The sequence below is a fragment of the Arvicola amphibius genome, chromosome 3, assembly GCF_903992535.2.
Source record: "Arvicola amphibius chromosome 3, mArvAmp1.2, whole genome shotgun sequence".
Classification (NCBI taxonomy): domain Eukaryota; kingdom Metazoa; phylum Chordata; class Mammalia; order Rodentia; family Cricetidae; genus Arvicola; species Arvicola amphibius.
In genome coordinates, this window is record NC_052049.1 from 112,396,885 (window position 1) to 112,411,766 (window position 14,882).

The window sequence follows — 14,882 nt, forward strand, 5'->3', positions numbered from 1 at the left end:
CAGTCAGTGCTCTTAACTGCTGAGCCCTGTATTTCTAATTACATCTGAATACTGTTTTTTTTTTTTTTGGATCGATGACCTGTAAAGTTTGTGCACTCTCCAAGGACCGCATTTTCATGGGACCATAACTAGAAAGGGAAATGAGGAGTGAAAATAGCTGGGGAGATGGGTACATCAGAACTTTAATCCTACGACCCCACTAGTTAAACGGAAAGGAAAATACAAGACTTAATTGAACAGAAATACCCAGAAGGATGATGTAGATGATGTAGTCAACTAAATCCCTGTTTTAGTTTGGAATATCGTCTCTCCTACTAATGGGATTCAGAGTTAAAGCCAAGTTCTGTCACAAACACGATTTATCTCCGGCCCATCAGCGAACATCATTTTTGTGGCTTAGGTTTCCTTAGGTTTCCTCAATGAAACAGGAAGGTTGGAGTAAAGCAGCGGTTCCCTGGTGTCTAGCCAAAGCCCAGGGCAGTTTAGAGCCCCCAACGCACGCGCCTCTTCCGCAACGCCGCAGCGAGTGCAGCGCAATTCCAGTCCTTCGCGCGGACGCCCCAGGTGACTCCAAGAGGCCCGAACCCTCCGCCAGCACCGGCTCGCACGCGGGGTTCCGCGGGGCCACCCCAACGAAGAGTCTAACACTGGGGCTGGCACACGGCCCGCGAGGAGCGACCCGGCCGCGAACCGTGACGTGGTCCAATCAGCAGCCGGCGCCGGCGGTTTTGTTCCAACTGGTACTGAGGCTCCGCGGCCGCCTCGGGGGCGGAGCCAGGGAGGGGGAGGGCCTCCACGTGGACCAATGGAGACGCGCGCCGGACCGCAGGGGTGGGGCCAGGTGTGCGGCGCAGGGCCGGGCAGCAGAGGCGCCAATGAGCGTGCGCCGCGTCCGGAGCCGGCTGGTGCGCGAGACGCCGCGGAGAGGTTGGTGGCTACTGTAACAGTTTGCAAACGGAGGGGAGTTGCGAAGGGCCTGGGGTTAGGGTCGTGCTGTTGGCCGTGTGGAGACGTTCGCGTCGCGTTGATCCTGGAGCGAGGGACACAAGAGCTGAAGGCCAGAGGGAGCGGGGGTGAGGATGGAGCAGCAACCGGGCCGCGGCTCCTAGGGGAGGCAGCGTGCTAGCTTCGGGGGCGGGCCGGTAGCGGGAGTGAGGGCCGCACGGATACCGCTGCCTTCGGCCCTGCAGTTCCGTCGCTGGGCTGGCCCCTCGCGCTCGGGGTGGGCCGAATCCATTTCCGGGAGTGGGATCTTCCACCTTCGTCAGGTGAGGTTTAGGTGAACACTCGCGGCCGGTAACCTTAGCCCGTACCGCGTCTGCGTGGGCAACGGGGCCCAGGAGTGGGATGGGCAAGGAGGGTGGGCCGGACAGTACTCAAGGGATGCCGAGGAGGGGACATGCCCTTCCATGCCGGCCATCCCCAACGTCATCACCTTCCAGTTCCTGAGCAGATTCAGTCTGGCTTTCCCCACCACCAGGGGAGCTCCAGGTGTGAGGTAGTTGGGCAGGTTTCGAGGGTCCCTGGCCAAGTTCCAGGTGTGTGACAGCGCGCACAGTGCTGTGGTGCGCCAGTTACTTGCCTTTGCACGGACGGAAAGAAGGTCAAGTCTCCTTCCTATTTGTCTGTCTAGTGATGTCGTGGAGCCAAGCGTCGGGGCCCTTTTGCCTAGGCCCAAATGTGGGACACTCGGGAGGATGTGTAGAATGACTGAAACTCCTCGGAAGGGAAGGGGAGGAGTCCACGCTGCTCTGCCTTTAGCCTCAAGTGCAACAGATAGGAATCTTCGAGCTTGTCTGTTCTGGGATGTGGTTTTCCTTCACTCGGCATCCAGTTACAAGTGTTTTTCCTTCTCTGCAAGGTTCACGATGGCAGCCACAGTAAGAAGGCAGAGGCCAAGGAGGCTACCCTTCTGGGCCTTGGTGGCTATCCTCTTGGCGGACCTGTTGGCACTGAGCGGTATGTACCTGGCAAAGGGATCAAAAAGAAGTGTAAATGAGTAGTAAGGAGGGCCTGAGGTGCCCACTCAGTGCGAAGGGTTGCCAGAGCTAGGCTCTTTTTTTCTTTGTCATCTTTCTGTCTAGATCATAGACTGCTTTATTTGATTTAACCCAGGAAGGTGTGGGAAGCAGAGAGCTAAACAGATAAGTGTACTTTACTATTTTTCCTTCAGACACATTGGCTGTGATGTCTGTGGACCTGGGCAGTGAATCCATGAAAGTGGCCATTGTCAAGCCTGGAGTGCCCATGGAGATTGTATTGAACAAGTAAGGACAGATCTGTGTCGAGGGTGTGTGTGTAATTTGTAGTGTCCAAAACAGACTTGGGTGGCTGAGCCCACTGTGAGATCTTGAGGCTCCTAGGTTCATACCGTGCTGCAGGAAGCTAGGCTAACGATGCTTTTTTTTTTTTTTTTTTTTTTTTTTTTAGGGAATCTCGGAGGAAAACTCCAGTGACTGTGACCTTGAAAGAAAATGAAAGGTTTTTAGGTGACAGTGCAGCAGGCATGGTGAGTAGCAGCCCCATAGCCGGATTGGCTCTTATGGAGGCTGGTCTCTTGTCTATTTCTATTATGTAAGAGGCAGGCTAAGCTGGGATTGGGCCTAAGAACCTGTTGGGTCTTCTTTCAGGCCATCAAGAACCCAAAGGCTACACTCCGTTATTTTCAGCACCTCTTAGGAAAGCAGGCAGATAACCCTCATGTGGCCCTTTATCGGGACCGTTTCCCAGAACACGAGCTAAACATTGACCCACAGAGGCAGACTGTGCGCTTCCAGATCAGTCCGTGAGTGTCCAGTGGGGGAAGGTGGGCTCAGTAGCCCTCTTGGGCTTCTTACTGGCATGTGTTCATGACTAGTGGTCTTGCTCAACTCCTCCTCTCTTCAGGCAGCTGCAGTTCTCCCCTGAGGAGGTGCTGGGCATGGTTCTCAACTACTCCCGGTCCTTGGCTGAAGATTTTGCAGGTGAGTATCAAGGTGGGGTCAGTGGCAGCGAGGTCCCCAAAATCTGCACTGTCAAGCAGGGGCACTTTTATCTCTTAGTGAAAGTTGGCCTCTTGCATTAAGATACATTTGGCTGTCACAAATGGGAGATAAGCTGCGGGCATCTAGTATGGAGAGGGCAAGGAGGCTAGTAAACACCCTCTCATGTACAAGATCAGCCCCAGCCAGAGAGAATTCTCTGCCTCAGAGTCCATTGCACTAAGTCTGGAAACCCTCCCTGGTCTGAGGTTTGGAGTTGCTGAGATCCTGATCTTTTGTCCTCTGTAGAACAACCCATTAAGGATGCGGTGATCACCGTGCCAGCCTTTTTCAACCAGGCCGAGCGCCGAGCCGTGCTGCAGGCTGCTCGAATGGCTGGCCTCAAAGTGCTGCAGCTCATCAATGACAACACTGCCACTGCCCTCAGCTATGGTGTCTTCCGCCGGAAAGATATCAATTCCACTGCACAGGTGAGCCAAGGAGGCCTCCTGAGCACTGGATACACAGGATGCTCAGCTGAGCATAGAGGGTCCTTGACCTGCTTTGCTTCTCGTTTGCATGGCCTTCCCTTGGCACAGTGTGGCAGTCACCTCCTTTCAGTACCCATTGGAGCTGGTTGGCTGTATGGTGAAAGGCGAGATAGTTCTTTGTTTCCAGATAGGCAGGGGGCCGGCAGCCTGCATTTGATAAAGTTCCCATGACAGTGCCCTTGGTGTCTCCACAGAATGTCATGTTCTATGACATGGGCTCAGGCAGCACCGTGTGCACCATTGTCACCTACCAAACAGTGAAGACTAAGGAGGCTGGGATGCAGCCACAGCTGCAGATCCGCGGTGTGGGGTAAGTTCCTAAGACTTCAGGGTTTGCTTTCTGCCTGCATCTCAGGTGCTTTTTTTCTGCTCCCCGAAGGAACACACTTCCTGGATATAGCATCCGTTGCCGTGGGAGGCTGCTCCCAAAGAGGAAGTGGAAGCAGGAGAGAGAAGGGGACACTTTAGGGAGTTTGAAGAGCAGGGAGCTTCCTGAATGTGTTCTAAGGAAACCCATGAGAGTGCATGCAAGGTTGAGTGTCAGGTGCAACCTGCTTCTCGGCTTTCTTGACATATTGAGGTTATCTGTACCACCTGTCATTATCTGTCTTTCTTCTTACTGAGGCTGAACTTAGGGTCTCACATGTGCCACATAGGCATTCCACTACTGAACTGTAGATTCCTGGAATTTACTGTGTTGTCCAGGTTTGTCTAAAACTTCTGACAGTCCTGCCTCTGTCTCTTGACCTACAGAATTTAAAAAACAAAATAATAATAATAATAATAATAATAATAACCATTCCTAAAGAAGGCTTGGCGGTGTAATCCTGTTACTGGGAGGTGGAGGCAGGAGGTTCAGAAACTGAAAATCACCTTTAGCTATTTATGGCGCCCTAGGCCGACCTGGAATTTATGAGGCCATGTATGAAAAACACAAAGCCTTTCTCTCCTAGAACCTCCTTTTTCAGCTCCTTGCTGTTCATCTGGTGCTCATGGGCCCTGGTCTCCATCCACAGTACCACTGAAGAGAGGAATAAATGAAATACCGATATGATATACCATTTCTTCAGTGTTCTCTCTGCCTCTTTGAGCCCTGCCTCCTGCAACTGTGGCTGAGCTCTTTTACTTTTTTTGGAGGTGCTCTCACTACATAGCTCTAGCTGTCTGGAATTCTCTATGCAAACCAGGCTGGCCCTGAACTCACAGAGCTCTGCCTGCCTCTGCCTCTGTCTCTCAAGTGCTGGGCTTAAAGAAAATAAGCCATGGTGCCTGGCTCCTATTATTATTATTTTATTTATTTTGCTCCTTTTATTCTTACATTCCCCCCTATTTCCTGCCTTGGGATCTTTAGCAAAACTATTCTGTATAGAATGTTCTTCACTATTATTATTTGCTATTTTTTTTAACTTTTATTTTTGGTTTTTTCAAGACAGGGTTTCTCTGTGTAACAGTTGTAGACTGTCTTGGAACTCCTTTTGTAGACCAGGAACTCTACTCGGAGATCGCCTGCTTCTGTCTCTAGTGCTCTAGGACTTAAGGCGTGTGCTACTCTACTCGGAGATCGCCTGCTTCTGTCTCTAGTGCTCTAGGACTTAAGGCGTGTGCTACTGCTGCCGGCCAGTCTTTTCACTCTCTTCTCTACCTAATCAACTCCAGCTCCCTGAGGTTTCAGTTCCAGTGTACTGCATCAAGGAAGGTTCCTCTGACTGCTCTGAGTAGTGCAGACTTCCTGTGTGTGTTCCAGTAGCTTCATCTGCCTTTCTTCATTCATTTTGAGACAAGGTTTCACTATTTAGTCCTGGCTATCCTGGGAGTCTGTACATAGAGCAAAACAGCCTCAAACTCACAGAAATCTACCTGCCTCTGCCTCTCCTTCCCTAATGCTGGGTGCTTTTTTTTTTTCCTTTTTCTTTTTTATGTTTTTGGTTTTTCGAGTTAGGTTTTCTTTGTAGCTTTGGAGCCTGTCCTGGAGCTAGCTCTTGTAGACCAGGCTGGTCTCGAACTCACAGAGATCCGCCTGCCTCTGCCTCCCGAGTGCTGGGATTAAAAGCGTGCGCCATCACTGCCCTGCTTTCTTTTTTGGGGGGGTGGGTTTCGAGGCAGGGTTTCTCAGTGTAGCCTCATTGTCCTGGAACTAACTTTGTAGACCAGGCTGGCTTTGAACTCAGAGATTCTCCTACCTCTGTCACCCAAGTGCTGGGATTAAAGGTGTATGCCACCACTGCCTGGCTAGGGTGTTTCTTTTTTAAAACGTGTGTATGTTTTCACATTTGGGAAGTTATTCGTATTTTGATTATAAACTCCTTGACATCAGGAAACTGTCCCCTCTCCTACTCCTTTTCCCACCTACATTCAAATAGTTGATACTCAGCACCCTGACTGAACAGGCAGATGAGCTGCTACTCTGAGCTGCTATTTGTGCTGTTGAGAGCCTGCAGGCTCAGTGCTATTGTCTCTTGTGCCAGTGGGAGGACCCTCTATGTTCTTACGCTTTACCTGCTCCCTTTTTTGAACAGGTTTGATCGCACTCTGGGTGGCTTGGAGATGGAACTTCGGCTGCGAGAACACCTGGCTAGGCTCTTCAATGAGCAACGCAAGGGCCAGAAAGCCAAGGATGTTCGGGAAAACCCACGTGCCATGGCCAAACTGCTTCGGGAAGCCAATCGTCTTAAAACCGTCCTGAGTGCCAATGCAGATCACATGGCACAGGTGCCCGCATGGGAGCTTAGCGGAGGGCAGGCCTGTGGCTCTTGTCCACAAGGGTGTTGGGCCTTTCTTCTTGAATTTTGTCATCTTTTGCCCAGAGGCAGGATCTGGTCAGAACCTCTCAACAGGTTCTTCTTCCCACAGATTGAGGGCTTGATGGATGACGTGGACTTCAAGGCGAAAGTAACTCGAGTGGAGTTCGAGGAGTTGTGTGCAGACTTGTTTGAAAGAGTGCCTGGGCCCGTGCAGCAGGCCCTCCAGAGTGCAGAGATGAGCTTGGTGAGTGCCTGAGGGAGGCAGAGTGCCTGCTGAGCGGTGAGGGACCCACGGGGTGCCAGAGGGAAAGGCCAATTCTGAGTCGGGCATTCATTCCTGCATCTCGCCTTCCCCTTCTGCAGGATGAAATTGAGCAAGTGATCCTGGTGGGCGGGGCCACTCGTGTTCCCAAGGTTCAGGAGGTGCTGCTGAAGGCTGTGGGCAAGTGAGTACTGTGTGGGAGCTAGGCATGGAGTCTCTTCTGCCTGGCTGTTGGCTGGGGAGCTCCAGGAATGAGGGGAGGGAGAGCCCCTCCTGGGCGGGGATAATGCTGAAGCTTGTGTCTCCTAGGGAGGAACTAGGAAAGAATATTAATGCAGATGAAGCAGCCGCCATGGGGGCTGTGTACCAGGCAGCGGCACTCAGCAAAGCCTTCAAGGTGAAGCCGTTTGTTGTGCGTGACGCTGTCATCTACCCCATCCTGGTAAGCTCGGCCACAGGGCCTACTCCTGTTGCTTCTCCAAGTGAGATCTCTGTTCACCTCAACCTGCCCCTTTTTTTAATACCAAGAGAGATCTCGTGCCCTCACTCCTACCCACAGAATCTTCCCTTGCTCTCCACTGTACCTTCTTTGCCTGTTGTGTAGGTGGAGTTCACAAGGGAGGTGGAGGAAGAGCCTGGGGTTCGAAGCCTGAAGCACAATAAACGTGTGCTCTTCTCAAGGATGGGGCCCTACCCTCAGCGCAAAGTCATCACCTTTAACCGCTACAGCCACGATTTCAACTTTCACATCAACTATGGTGACCTGGGCTTCCTGGGGCCTGAGGATCTTCGGTGAGGGGCGGGGGCAGGATGGCATCTCCAGGGAGTGTGGGAGGTGTGCCTATTGGATGGCTGACCTAAGTGGGGGAGGAGATGTGGGACTTAGAGGGCTGAAGGTGGGTTAGGCTCAGGTTATGAACAGCCTAATTAGAGAGAGGGTCCATCCTTCTGAGTGTCCTGTGTAGGGCCCCTGACATCTGCCAGCAGAGTATGTGTTTGGGGTTGGGGCAGGTAGGTCTCCTCAAACTCTTCTTTTCCTTCCCAACCAGGGTATTTGGCTCTCAGAATCTGACCACAGTGAAGCTAAAAGGTGTGGGAGAGAGCTTCAAGAAATATCCCGACTATGAGTCCAAAGGCATCAAGGCCCACTTTAACCTGGATGAGAGTGGGGTGCTCAGTTTAGACAGGGTGAGAGCAAAAGAGAACCCTTATCAGGGTAGGGATGATGGTGAACCCTGGCCCTCCCAGCCCTCCCAGAGAGGGTTCCATAGGATGGATAAGCGCAAAGCATTTTGGGAGCAGATCTAATGAGTCTTGGCTTTAAACACAGTGAAGCAATGGGGCTCTTTGTGGACAGCACGTGTTGGTGGTCACTTTAACTTGATAAAAGGGACATACAGAACTTTGTTTTGTTTTGTTTTTCGAGACAGGGTTTCTCCAAATAGTTTTGGTGCCTGTCCTGGATTTTGCTTTGTAGACCAAACTCACAGAGATACACCTGCCCCTGCCTCCTGAGTGCTAGGACTAAAGGCGTGTGCTGCCACTGCGCAGCATAGATTTTCTTTTAATCATTTGTTTTGCCTACATCTACATCTGTGCTGGTGCTCTTAACTGTTGAGTGTCCAACCCCCTTAATTTTTTTTTTTTTTTTTTTGTTTGAGACAGGGTTTCTCTGTAGCTTTAGAGCCTGTCCTGGAACTAGCTCTTGTAGCCCAGGCTAGCCTCGAACTCACAGAGATAAATTTTTTGAGTATATGTATATATGATTGAGTGTAGGGTGGAAGCAGACCACAGCACACATGGAGGCCAGAGGAAATGAGTTGGTTTTCTTCCTTTTACCTTTGATGAGAGTAAGCACCCTTTACCTGCTAAGCCATTTTGCCAATCCAGAAAACCCACAGCCGCCTTTTACTAATTTATTTATTTATTTATTTGATTTCTTTTTCAAGATAGGGTTTATCTGTGTATCCCTAGCTGTCCTGGAACTCTCTGTAGACTAGGCTGGCTCTAACTCAGAGATCTGCCTGCGTCTGCCTCCCAAGTGCTGGGAGTAAAGGCGTGTGCCACCACTACCCAGCTGAGAAACCCCCTTTTAAATGTAATTTAAAATAAAATATGTATAGGTATTTCCCATGCACATGTCTGCATCATATGTGTGCCTGGTGCCCAAGGAGACCGGAAGAGGGTGTCAGATCCTCCAGAACTGCAGTGAGAGCCACCATGCCAGTGCTGGCAGTAAACCTGGGTTCTCTGGAAAATCATCCATGTTGTTAGCTGCTGAGCCAGTTCTTTAGTCCCCCAGATGAGCCCATTTCTAAAGAGTAACTTTGAGTTAATATCTTCTGGCACACTGGGAGACTGTGGTCCATTGTAGTACCTAGTAGAGAAATGGACGGCTATGAGAGCAGTGAGCCTGTCCTGAGAGTGCCGGCACTCATAGGGGCTGTGGCTGTCCGGGAGTCCTAGAAGGTGGGACAGCAGTCCGCCACAGCTGCAAGTCATTTTGTATTCCTAGTGTTTGCATAAACAACGTGCTTGCGAGACAGTGTGGGTTAATATGCAGTTCTTTATTTTGAAACTATTTCAAAATAGGTGGAGTCTGTATTTGAGACCTTGGTGGAGGACAACCCAGAGGAAGAATCTACTCTTACCAGTAAGATGCAAACAGGCTCCTGTCTGTGCATGCAAGTGTGCATGAGTATGCAAGTGTGTGTGAACAAGCAAAAGTAAACATACATGTCTGCTTGGGGGAGGTAATGGCATTGTTGTTGGTGGGAAGTGGGTTCACTGCTTGATTTTTTTCATAAACCTCTGGACTGCCTTCCTCCTAGAACTTGGCAACACCATTTCCAGCCTGTTTGGAGGTGGTACCTCCTCAGATGCCAAAGAGAATGGTACTGATGCTGTACAGGTAAGGGGTAGAGAAGCATGGGCAATAGAGAGGGGGTTGGGTTGGATTAATGTAGACAGAAACAGAATCTGGTGGTGTTCCCAGTTTCGGACTTGAGAGGCCCTCACTGGTCCTCATCTTGTCTTTTCTTAGCCTGTGGCAGGTTGATCTACTCCTGTTTCCATAGACTTAAAGCTATTACCAGATCCCAAGGCTTAATTCTCATACTTGCCTACCCTCCCTTTGTTAACTTATATTTCTGCAAATTCCAACAACCCCTGACTGTTTACCCACAGGTATCATCTGCTTGTCCCCAAGCAGAGGAGCTGATATGGCCATAGGCTGAGTTAGTAGTATATATAACCTCTGGGGTTTCTGTAATTATCTCCCAGGAGGAAGAGGAGAGCCCTGCTGAGGGAAGCAAGGAAGAACCCGGAGAGCAGGTTAAGGAGGAAACTGAAGCCCCTGCAGAAGACATCTCTCAGCCTCCACCCCCTGAGCCCAAGGGTGATGCAGCCCCTGAGGGAGAAAAGCCTGACGACAAGGGAAGTAGCGACAAGTCTGAGGCCCAGGTGAGCTCCCGCAGGGCAGACTGGCATCCAGGGGCTCACGAGTGAATGGCAGCTGCTTGGTTTATGCCCCATGGAGGAGGTGCACCAATTTTTGCCTGACGTCACTACTCTTTCTACTTAGAAGCCTGAAGAGAAAGGACAGTCAGGGCCTGAGGGTGTCCCTCAAGCTCCTGAGGAAGAAAAAAAGCAGAAACCTGCCCGGAAGCAGAAAATGGTGGAGGAGATAGGTGTGGAGCTGGCCGTCCTGGACCTGCCAGACTTGCCGGAGGATGAGCTGGCCCGTTCAGTGCAGAAGTGAGCACTGCGAATGTGTGGAGGATGGGCAGGGTGTGGAAAGGTGATCCTGGAAGGACGGGCGCCGGTTCCAAGCCCACCTTGTTCCTGTCTTGTTCATCCCACAGACTTGAGGACTTGACCCTCCGAGACCTAGCAAAGCAGGAAAGGGAAAAAGCCGCCAACAGCTTGGAAGCTTTTATCTTTGAGACCCAGGTTAGCGGGTGGAGGCAGCAAGCACACCCTGCTCCCAGAACTTGCACTTGGGGGCATATGGCTCAGATCCTTGCCCCAAAGCTCACTCCATATATGGATTTGTGTTCTTTACTAGGACAAGCTCTACCAACCTGAGTACCAGGAAGTGTCCACTGAGGAGCAGCGGGAGGAGATCTCTGGGAAACTCAGCGCTGCTTCTACCTGGCTGGAGGATGAGGGATTTGGAGCCACCACTGTGGTGAGGGGCCCTCTAGGATGTGGTAGGCAGATGGGAGTGCTGGCTTCCCCTCCTAGGACCAGAGTGAGAAGAGCTGGGGTGTCAGGCCATGAAGCAAGATGCAGGCCTGGGTCCAGGGTGCTCCTTGAACTCTCCTTCTCCTCCTCCTGTCCATCAGATGTTGAAGGAGAAGCTGACTGAGCTGAGAAAGCTGTGCCAAGGGTTGTTTTTTCGGGTGGAAGAGCGCAAGAAATGGCCGGAGCGGCTCTCAGCTCTGGATAATCTCCTGAACCACTCTAGCATCTTCCTCAAGTGAGTACTCCCTGCCTGTCTTCCTTGTGTGGTTGCTGAGACCATGATTCCCCTCTCTGTCAACTCCCTGTTCCTCTGGCCCAGGCCCTCTGCACTAGGCTGATCCGTCTTCTCTTTGGCTTCTAGGGGTGCCCGACTTATCCCAGAGATGGACCAGATCTTCACTGAGGTGGAGATGACAACCTTAGAGAAAGTCATCAATGACACCTGGGTAATCACTTTGAACGTGTGACTGGACACTTTAGCTGGGATGCTGAGGGTGGCAGGGTGGTTTGCAGTCAGCAGGAGTTGCCTTAACTGGGTGAAAGTGACACCTGCCAAATCTCTGGCTAGTTCTGAGTCTTCCCTGGCCTCACCCATAGGCCTGGAAGAATGCAACTCTGGCCGAGCAGGCCAAGCTTCCTGCCACAGAGAAACCTGTGCTGCTTTCAAAAGACATTGAGGCCAAGATGATGGCCCTGGACCGTGAGGTGCAGTATCTGCTCAATAAGGCCAAGTTTACCAAACCCCGGCCACGGCCCAAGGACAAGAATGGCACACGGACAGAACCTCCCGTCAATGCCAGTGCTGGTGACCAGGGGGAGAAGGTCATTCCACCTGCAGGTGAGGGGAGAGGGTGCTGGCTCCAGTGTACTGTGGGCAGAGAAAAGCCACCCATCTCTTCTAGGGCTGCTGCTAACTCTTGGTTTCCCTCTAGGTCAGACTGAAGAGGCAAAACCCATTTTAGAACCTGACAAAGAAGAGACTGGTGAGTTGGGGAAAATTGGTTTGGAATGTGACATTTCTTAAGTCTGGAGGCAGGCAAACTGGCAGGCATGGTCTGGTTCTGCTCAGCCCATGAACTGTGGGTGACCCCTAGTTTTTAAAAAGTATTGTGTTTTTCTTTGGAAGAAAAAAGGGCACAGACATGCTGGGGAGATGCTCAGTAGGTAAAGTGTTTAATTAAACAATGTGAGGATCAGAGTTCAAATCCTCAGCACCTATATAAATGCCAGGCAGGCATATTGCCCACTTACCCAGAATATTGAGAAGGCAGTTGTCTAGAGTAGGCTGGTTAGCTAATCTAGATGGATTGCTAGCTCTGGTTCAAGTCAGAGACCTTGCTTCAGTATGTAAGGTAGGAAGCAATGAGGGAGAAACACTGCATCACCCTTGGGCCTCCATATGCATGGGCAAAACTTTTTTTTTTTTTTTTTTTTAAAGTAAAGATTTGCTGGCCGTGGCATGGTCCCCAGCACAGGACAGGCAGAGGCAGGCAGATATCTGAGTTTGAGGCCAGCCTGGCCTACATAGTGAGTTTCACGGTAGCCACAGCTGCTGAGAGATGGTTTAGCTGTTAAGAACGCTTGTTGCTCTTGCAGAGGATCCAGTTTGTATTTCCAGCACCTACGTGAGGTCTCACAGCTGTCTGTAGCTCTAGTTCTAGAGGACCTAGACCCTCTTCTGATCTCCGAGGCACATATGAAATACACAGGCATACATGTAGGCAAAACACCCATAAATAGTAAATAAAATTTTTTTAAAAAGTAGGCAGAGACCCTAAATGTGTTTCACAAGTATTATAATATTTACTACCTGGGTTTGTATCCTCTGTATTAGCATCTCACTTCTTCAGTGACTGATGTTTTTCTTCTAAACTGCAGCTACGGAGCCAGCAGACTCTGAGCCTCTGGAATTAGGAGGTCCTGGAGCAGGTAAGAATGAAGCACAGGGTATTGGGCAGCTTGTTAGGGTTGGAGGGAAAAAGAAGAACTGGCTGTTGAGCCTTATGCCCCTATCCTTTCTCCCCCGTCTTTCCCCACCATCCAACAGAATCTGAACAGAAAGAGCAGACAGCAGGACAGAAGCGGCCTTTGAAGAATGACGAACTATAACCCCACCTCCTGTCTCCCCACTTGCCTCCAGCTCCTTCTCCTACCACCTCTATTTATTAAACATCAGGGTTGGGGCCGGGTTTGCTCCTGCTGTTAGGGGCTCCAGTTCCTTCTCTCAGCTGGGACAGGAGGTGGCTGCTTAGCAGTCCTTCTGGAATAGCTCCATGGCTGAAACCGGATCTAGCTCTGTCCCCAGCTCCACCCTCTGGTCTCCTACTCTCTGGCCCTGTGTTTGGGAAAAATCACTATTATGTCTTAATTATTTGCCTGTGGGTAAGTGCGCTAGATAATGGCTGCCCGTGGTTGTTGGAGACCTGGTAGTGGGAAGGATGTTTTGGGACACTAAAGAATGCCCAGTCTTCTCTGAGCATCCTTTCATCCTCTCCTGTTCCACAAAATCAGTGTCCTGTCTGGGCCAGTGTCTGCAGAGCCTCAGTCACCACCTCTGGTTTCCGAGTGCCTCTTTTCTTTCCTGTGTCTTCTCTCTCCCTTGCCCTTCCTCCTTGGCTCTTTCTGTCCTTGCCTTCCCAGTACAGATTGGGCTCTAGTCTTCTAGCCCAAAGCCTTTAGTCATCAGGACTGTGTGACTATATTCTCTGGTTCCTGCGACCCCTGATGGCCAGAGCAAGCAGGGAGCAAGTAAGGGAATCCCCTGCTCAGGGGAAGGAGAGAGAATGTAAAAGCCCTGTCACCCCTGCTCTGGGTGGTTGGGCCCAGGAATTATGTAGCATGGTTGGCAAGGATGCAAGTATCCTGCAGGCACTTGTATTCCTTATCCCCAGTTCCTGTGACACCTACCCTTTCTCATGTTCTTTCCCTCTTCCTCCTGGGCTGACCAAAAAACGTGCTATCTACTGTGAGCCCCTTTCCCGAGACTGAGGGACAGAGTGACCATGGTGTGAATGTAAAAATGCCACCTCACTCTCAGGCAGGCTTTGTGGGTAAAGAAGGGGTCAGGGCTCAGCTTCCCAGCGTACTTTGCTAGGAGGGAAAGTCCCTTACCCTTATGCCCATGTCTAGAGTGCCTGTCCTCCAGTATTGCACCTGTAGCAGGAGCTAGGACTTCTCCACCCTGGGGCAAAGCAAACCTGGTATGTCAGTCATTTTGTCTTTTCTCCCCTGCCCTAACAACTCCCCCTCTTTTTTTTTTTTTTTTTTTTTTTTTTTTGCCACATTGGCAGAGGGACCTGAAGGTCCTACACAATCCCCTTCCTGTATGTTTGAGTTCTTTCATTAGTAGTTCAGGCTGGTTGGACAGGTTTGAATCGAATTGTACTTTGTTCCATTGTTAATTGAGAAACTGTTTCAATAAAATATTCTTTTCTATAGATTGTATGTATTGCTTTCTCTCCCCCTCCCCCTTTTTTCCTTTTTTTTTTTTTAATTTTCAGGACAGGATTTCTTGTGTAACTCTGGCCATCTACAGATCTTGCCCTGTAGACCAAGCTGGCCTCAAACATAGAGCTCCACCTGCTTCTGACTCCCAAATACTGTTTAGTACTGTTTTTTCCCACCCTGAGACAGGGTTTCTCTGAAGCTTTGGAGCCTGTCCTGGAACTAGCTCTTGTAGACCAGGCCAGCCTCAAACTCACAGAGATCCACCTGCTTCTGCCTGCCGAGTGCTGGGATTAAAGGCGTGCGCCACCACAGCCTGGCCCAAGCGCTGGTATTAAAGGTGCACGCTACCACTGCCTGGCAACATGCTTACATTTCTGACACACTCGTGGCTTGTGTGTATGTGTTGAGTGTGATTATGATGTTATGGTTGTTTAGGAGAATATCCCTGTTTTTACAGCAGTACAGTCCCAAATTGAAGTTTAATGATGCCAGCAACTAGCTTTCATGTCTTGGAAATGGGCATGTTTATGTATATTTATGCAGAGGAATTAGGTAAACTTCACAGTGTTAACATTTGTTGAGAAGTCTTGATTATTCTTGGAACTTTGGAGTGGGTTTGAAACTTCCCTCAAGTAATCTGTTTAGAGCTGTTAATCAGTGGTAATTACAGGGGTGA

The 14,882-nt window shown here is 50.4% G+C and overlaps 1 protein-coding gene across 3 annotated transcripts; it reads left to right on the forward strand.

Annotated features, from left to right (window-relative positions):
- Positions 1–870: 870 nt before the first annotated feature.
- Positions 871–14,196, forward strand: Hyou1 (hypoxia up-regulated 1). 3 transcript variants are annotated; one of them, XM_038323611.1, is made up of 26 exons: positions 871–927; positions 1,862–1,959; positions 2,174–2,267; positions 2,431–2,509; positions 2,631–2,785; positions 2,887–2,963; positions 3,270–3,451; positions 3,706–3,821; positions 6,028–6,220; positions 6,362–6,496; positions 6,616–6,698; positions 6,824–6,956; positions 7,119–7,306; positions 7,564–7,702; positions 9,107–9,167; positions 9,346–9,425; positions 9,797–9,976; positions 10,098–10,270; positions 10,378–10,465; positions 10,581–10,703; positions 10,861–10,994; positions 11,121–11,205; positions 11,357–11,597; positions 11,692–11,742; positions 12,638–12,688; positions 12,807–14,196. In XM_038323611.1, the coding sequence occupies exons 2-26, from the start codon at positions 1,869–1,871 to the stop codon at positions 12,866–12,868; spliced, it is 2,994 nt and encodes a 997-aa protein (XP_038179539.1). In that variant the 5' UTR covers positions 871–927; positions 1,862–1,868; the 3' UTR covers positions 12,869–14,196. The 3 variants fall into 3 exon arrangements, with proteins under 3 accessions (XP_038179539.1, XP_038179538.1, XP_038179537.1); XM_038323610.1 differs by lacking the exon at positions 871–927 and adding an exon at positions 934–1,268; XM_038323609.1 differs by lacking the exon at positions 871–927 and adding an exon at positions 945–1,073.
- The last annotated feature ends 686 nt before the right edge of the window (positions 14,197–14,882 follow it).

What these genes read in the sequence shown, in the direction of transcription:
- Hyou1 (XM_038323611.1), top strand. Translation starts at nt 1,869, where the DNA reads ATGGCAGCCACAGTAAGAAGGCAGAGGCCAAGGAGGCTACCCTTCTGG. An exon ending in CTGTCATCTACCCCATCCTG is followed by an intron (nt 6,957 to 7,118) that starts GTAAGCTCGGCC and finishes CCTGTTGTGTAG; the next exon opens with GTGGAGTTCACAAGGGAGGT. An exon ending in CTGGGGCCTGAGGATCTTCG is followed by an intron (nt 7,307 to 7,563) that starts GTGAGGGGCGGG and finishes CTTCCCAACCAG; the next exon opens with GGTATTTGGCTCTCAGAATC.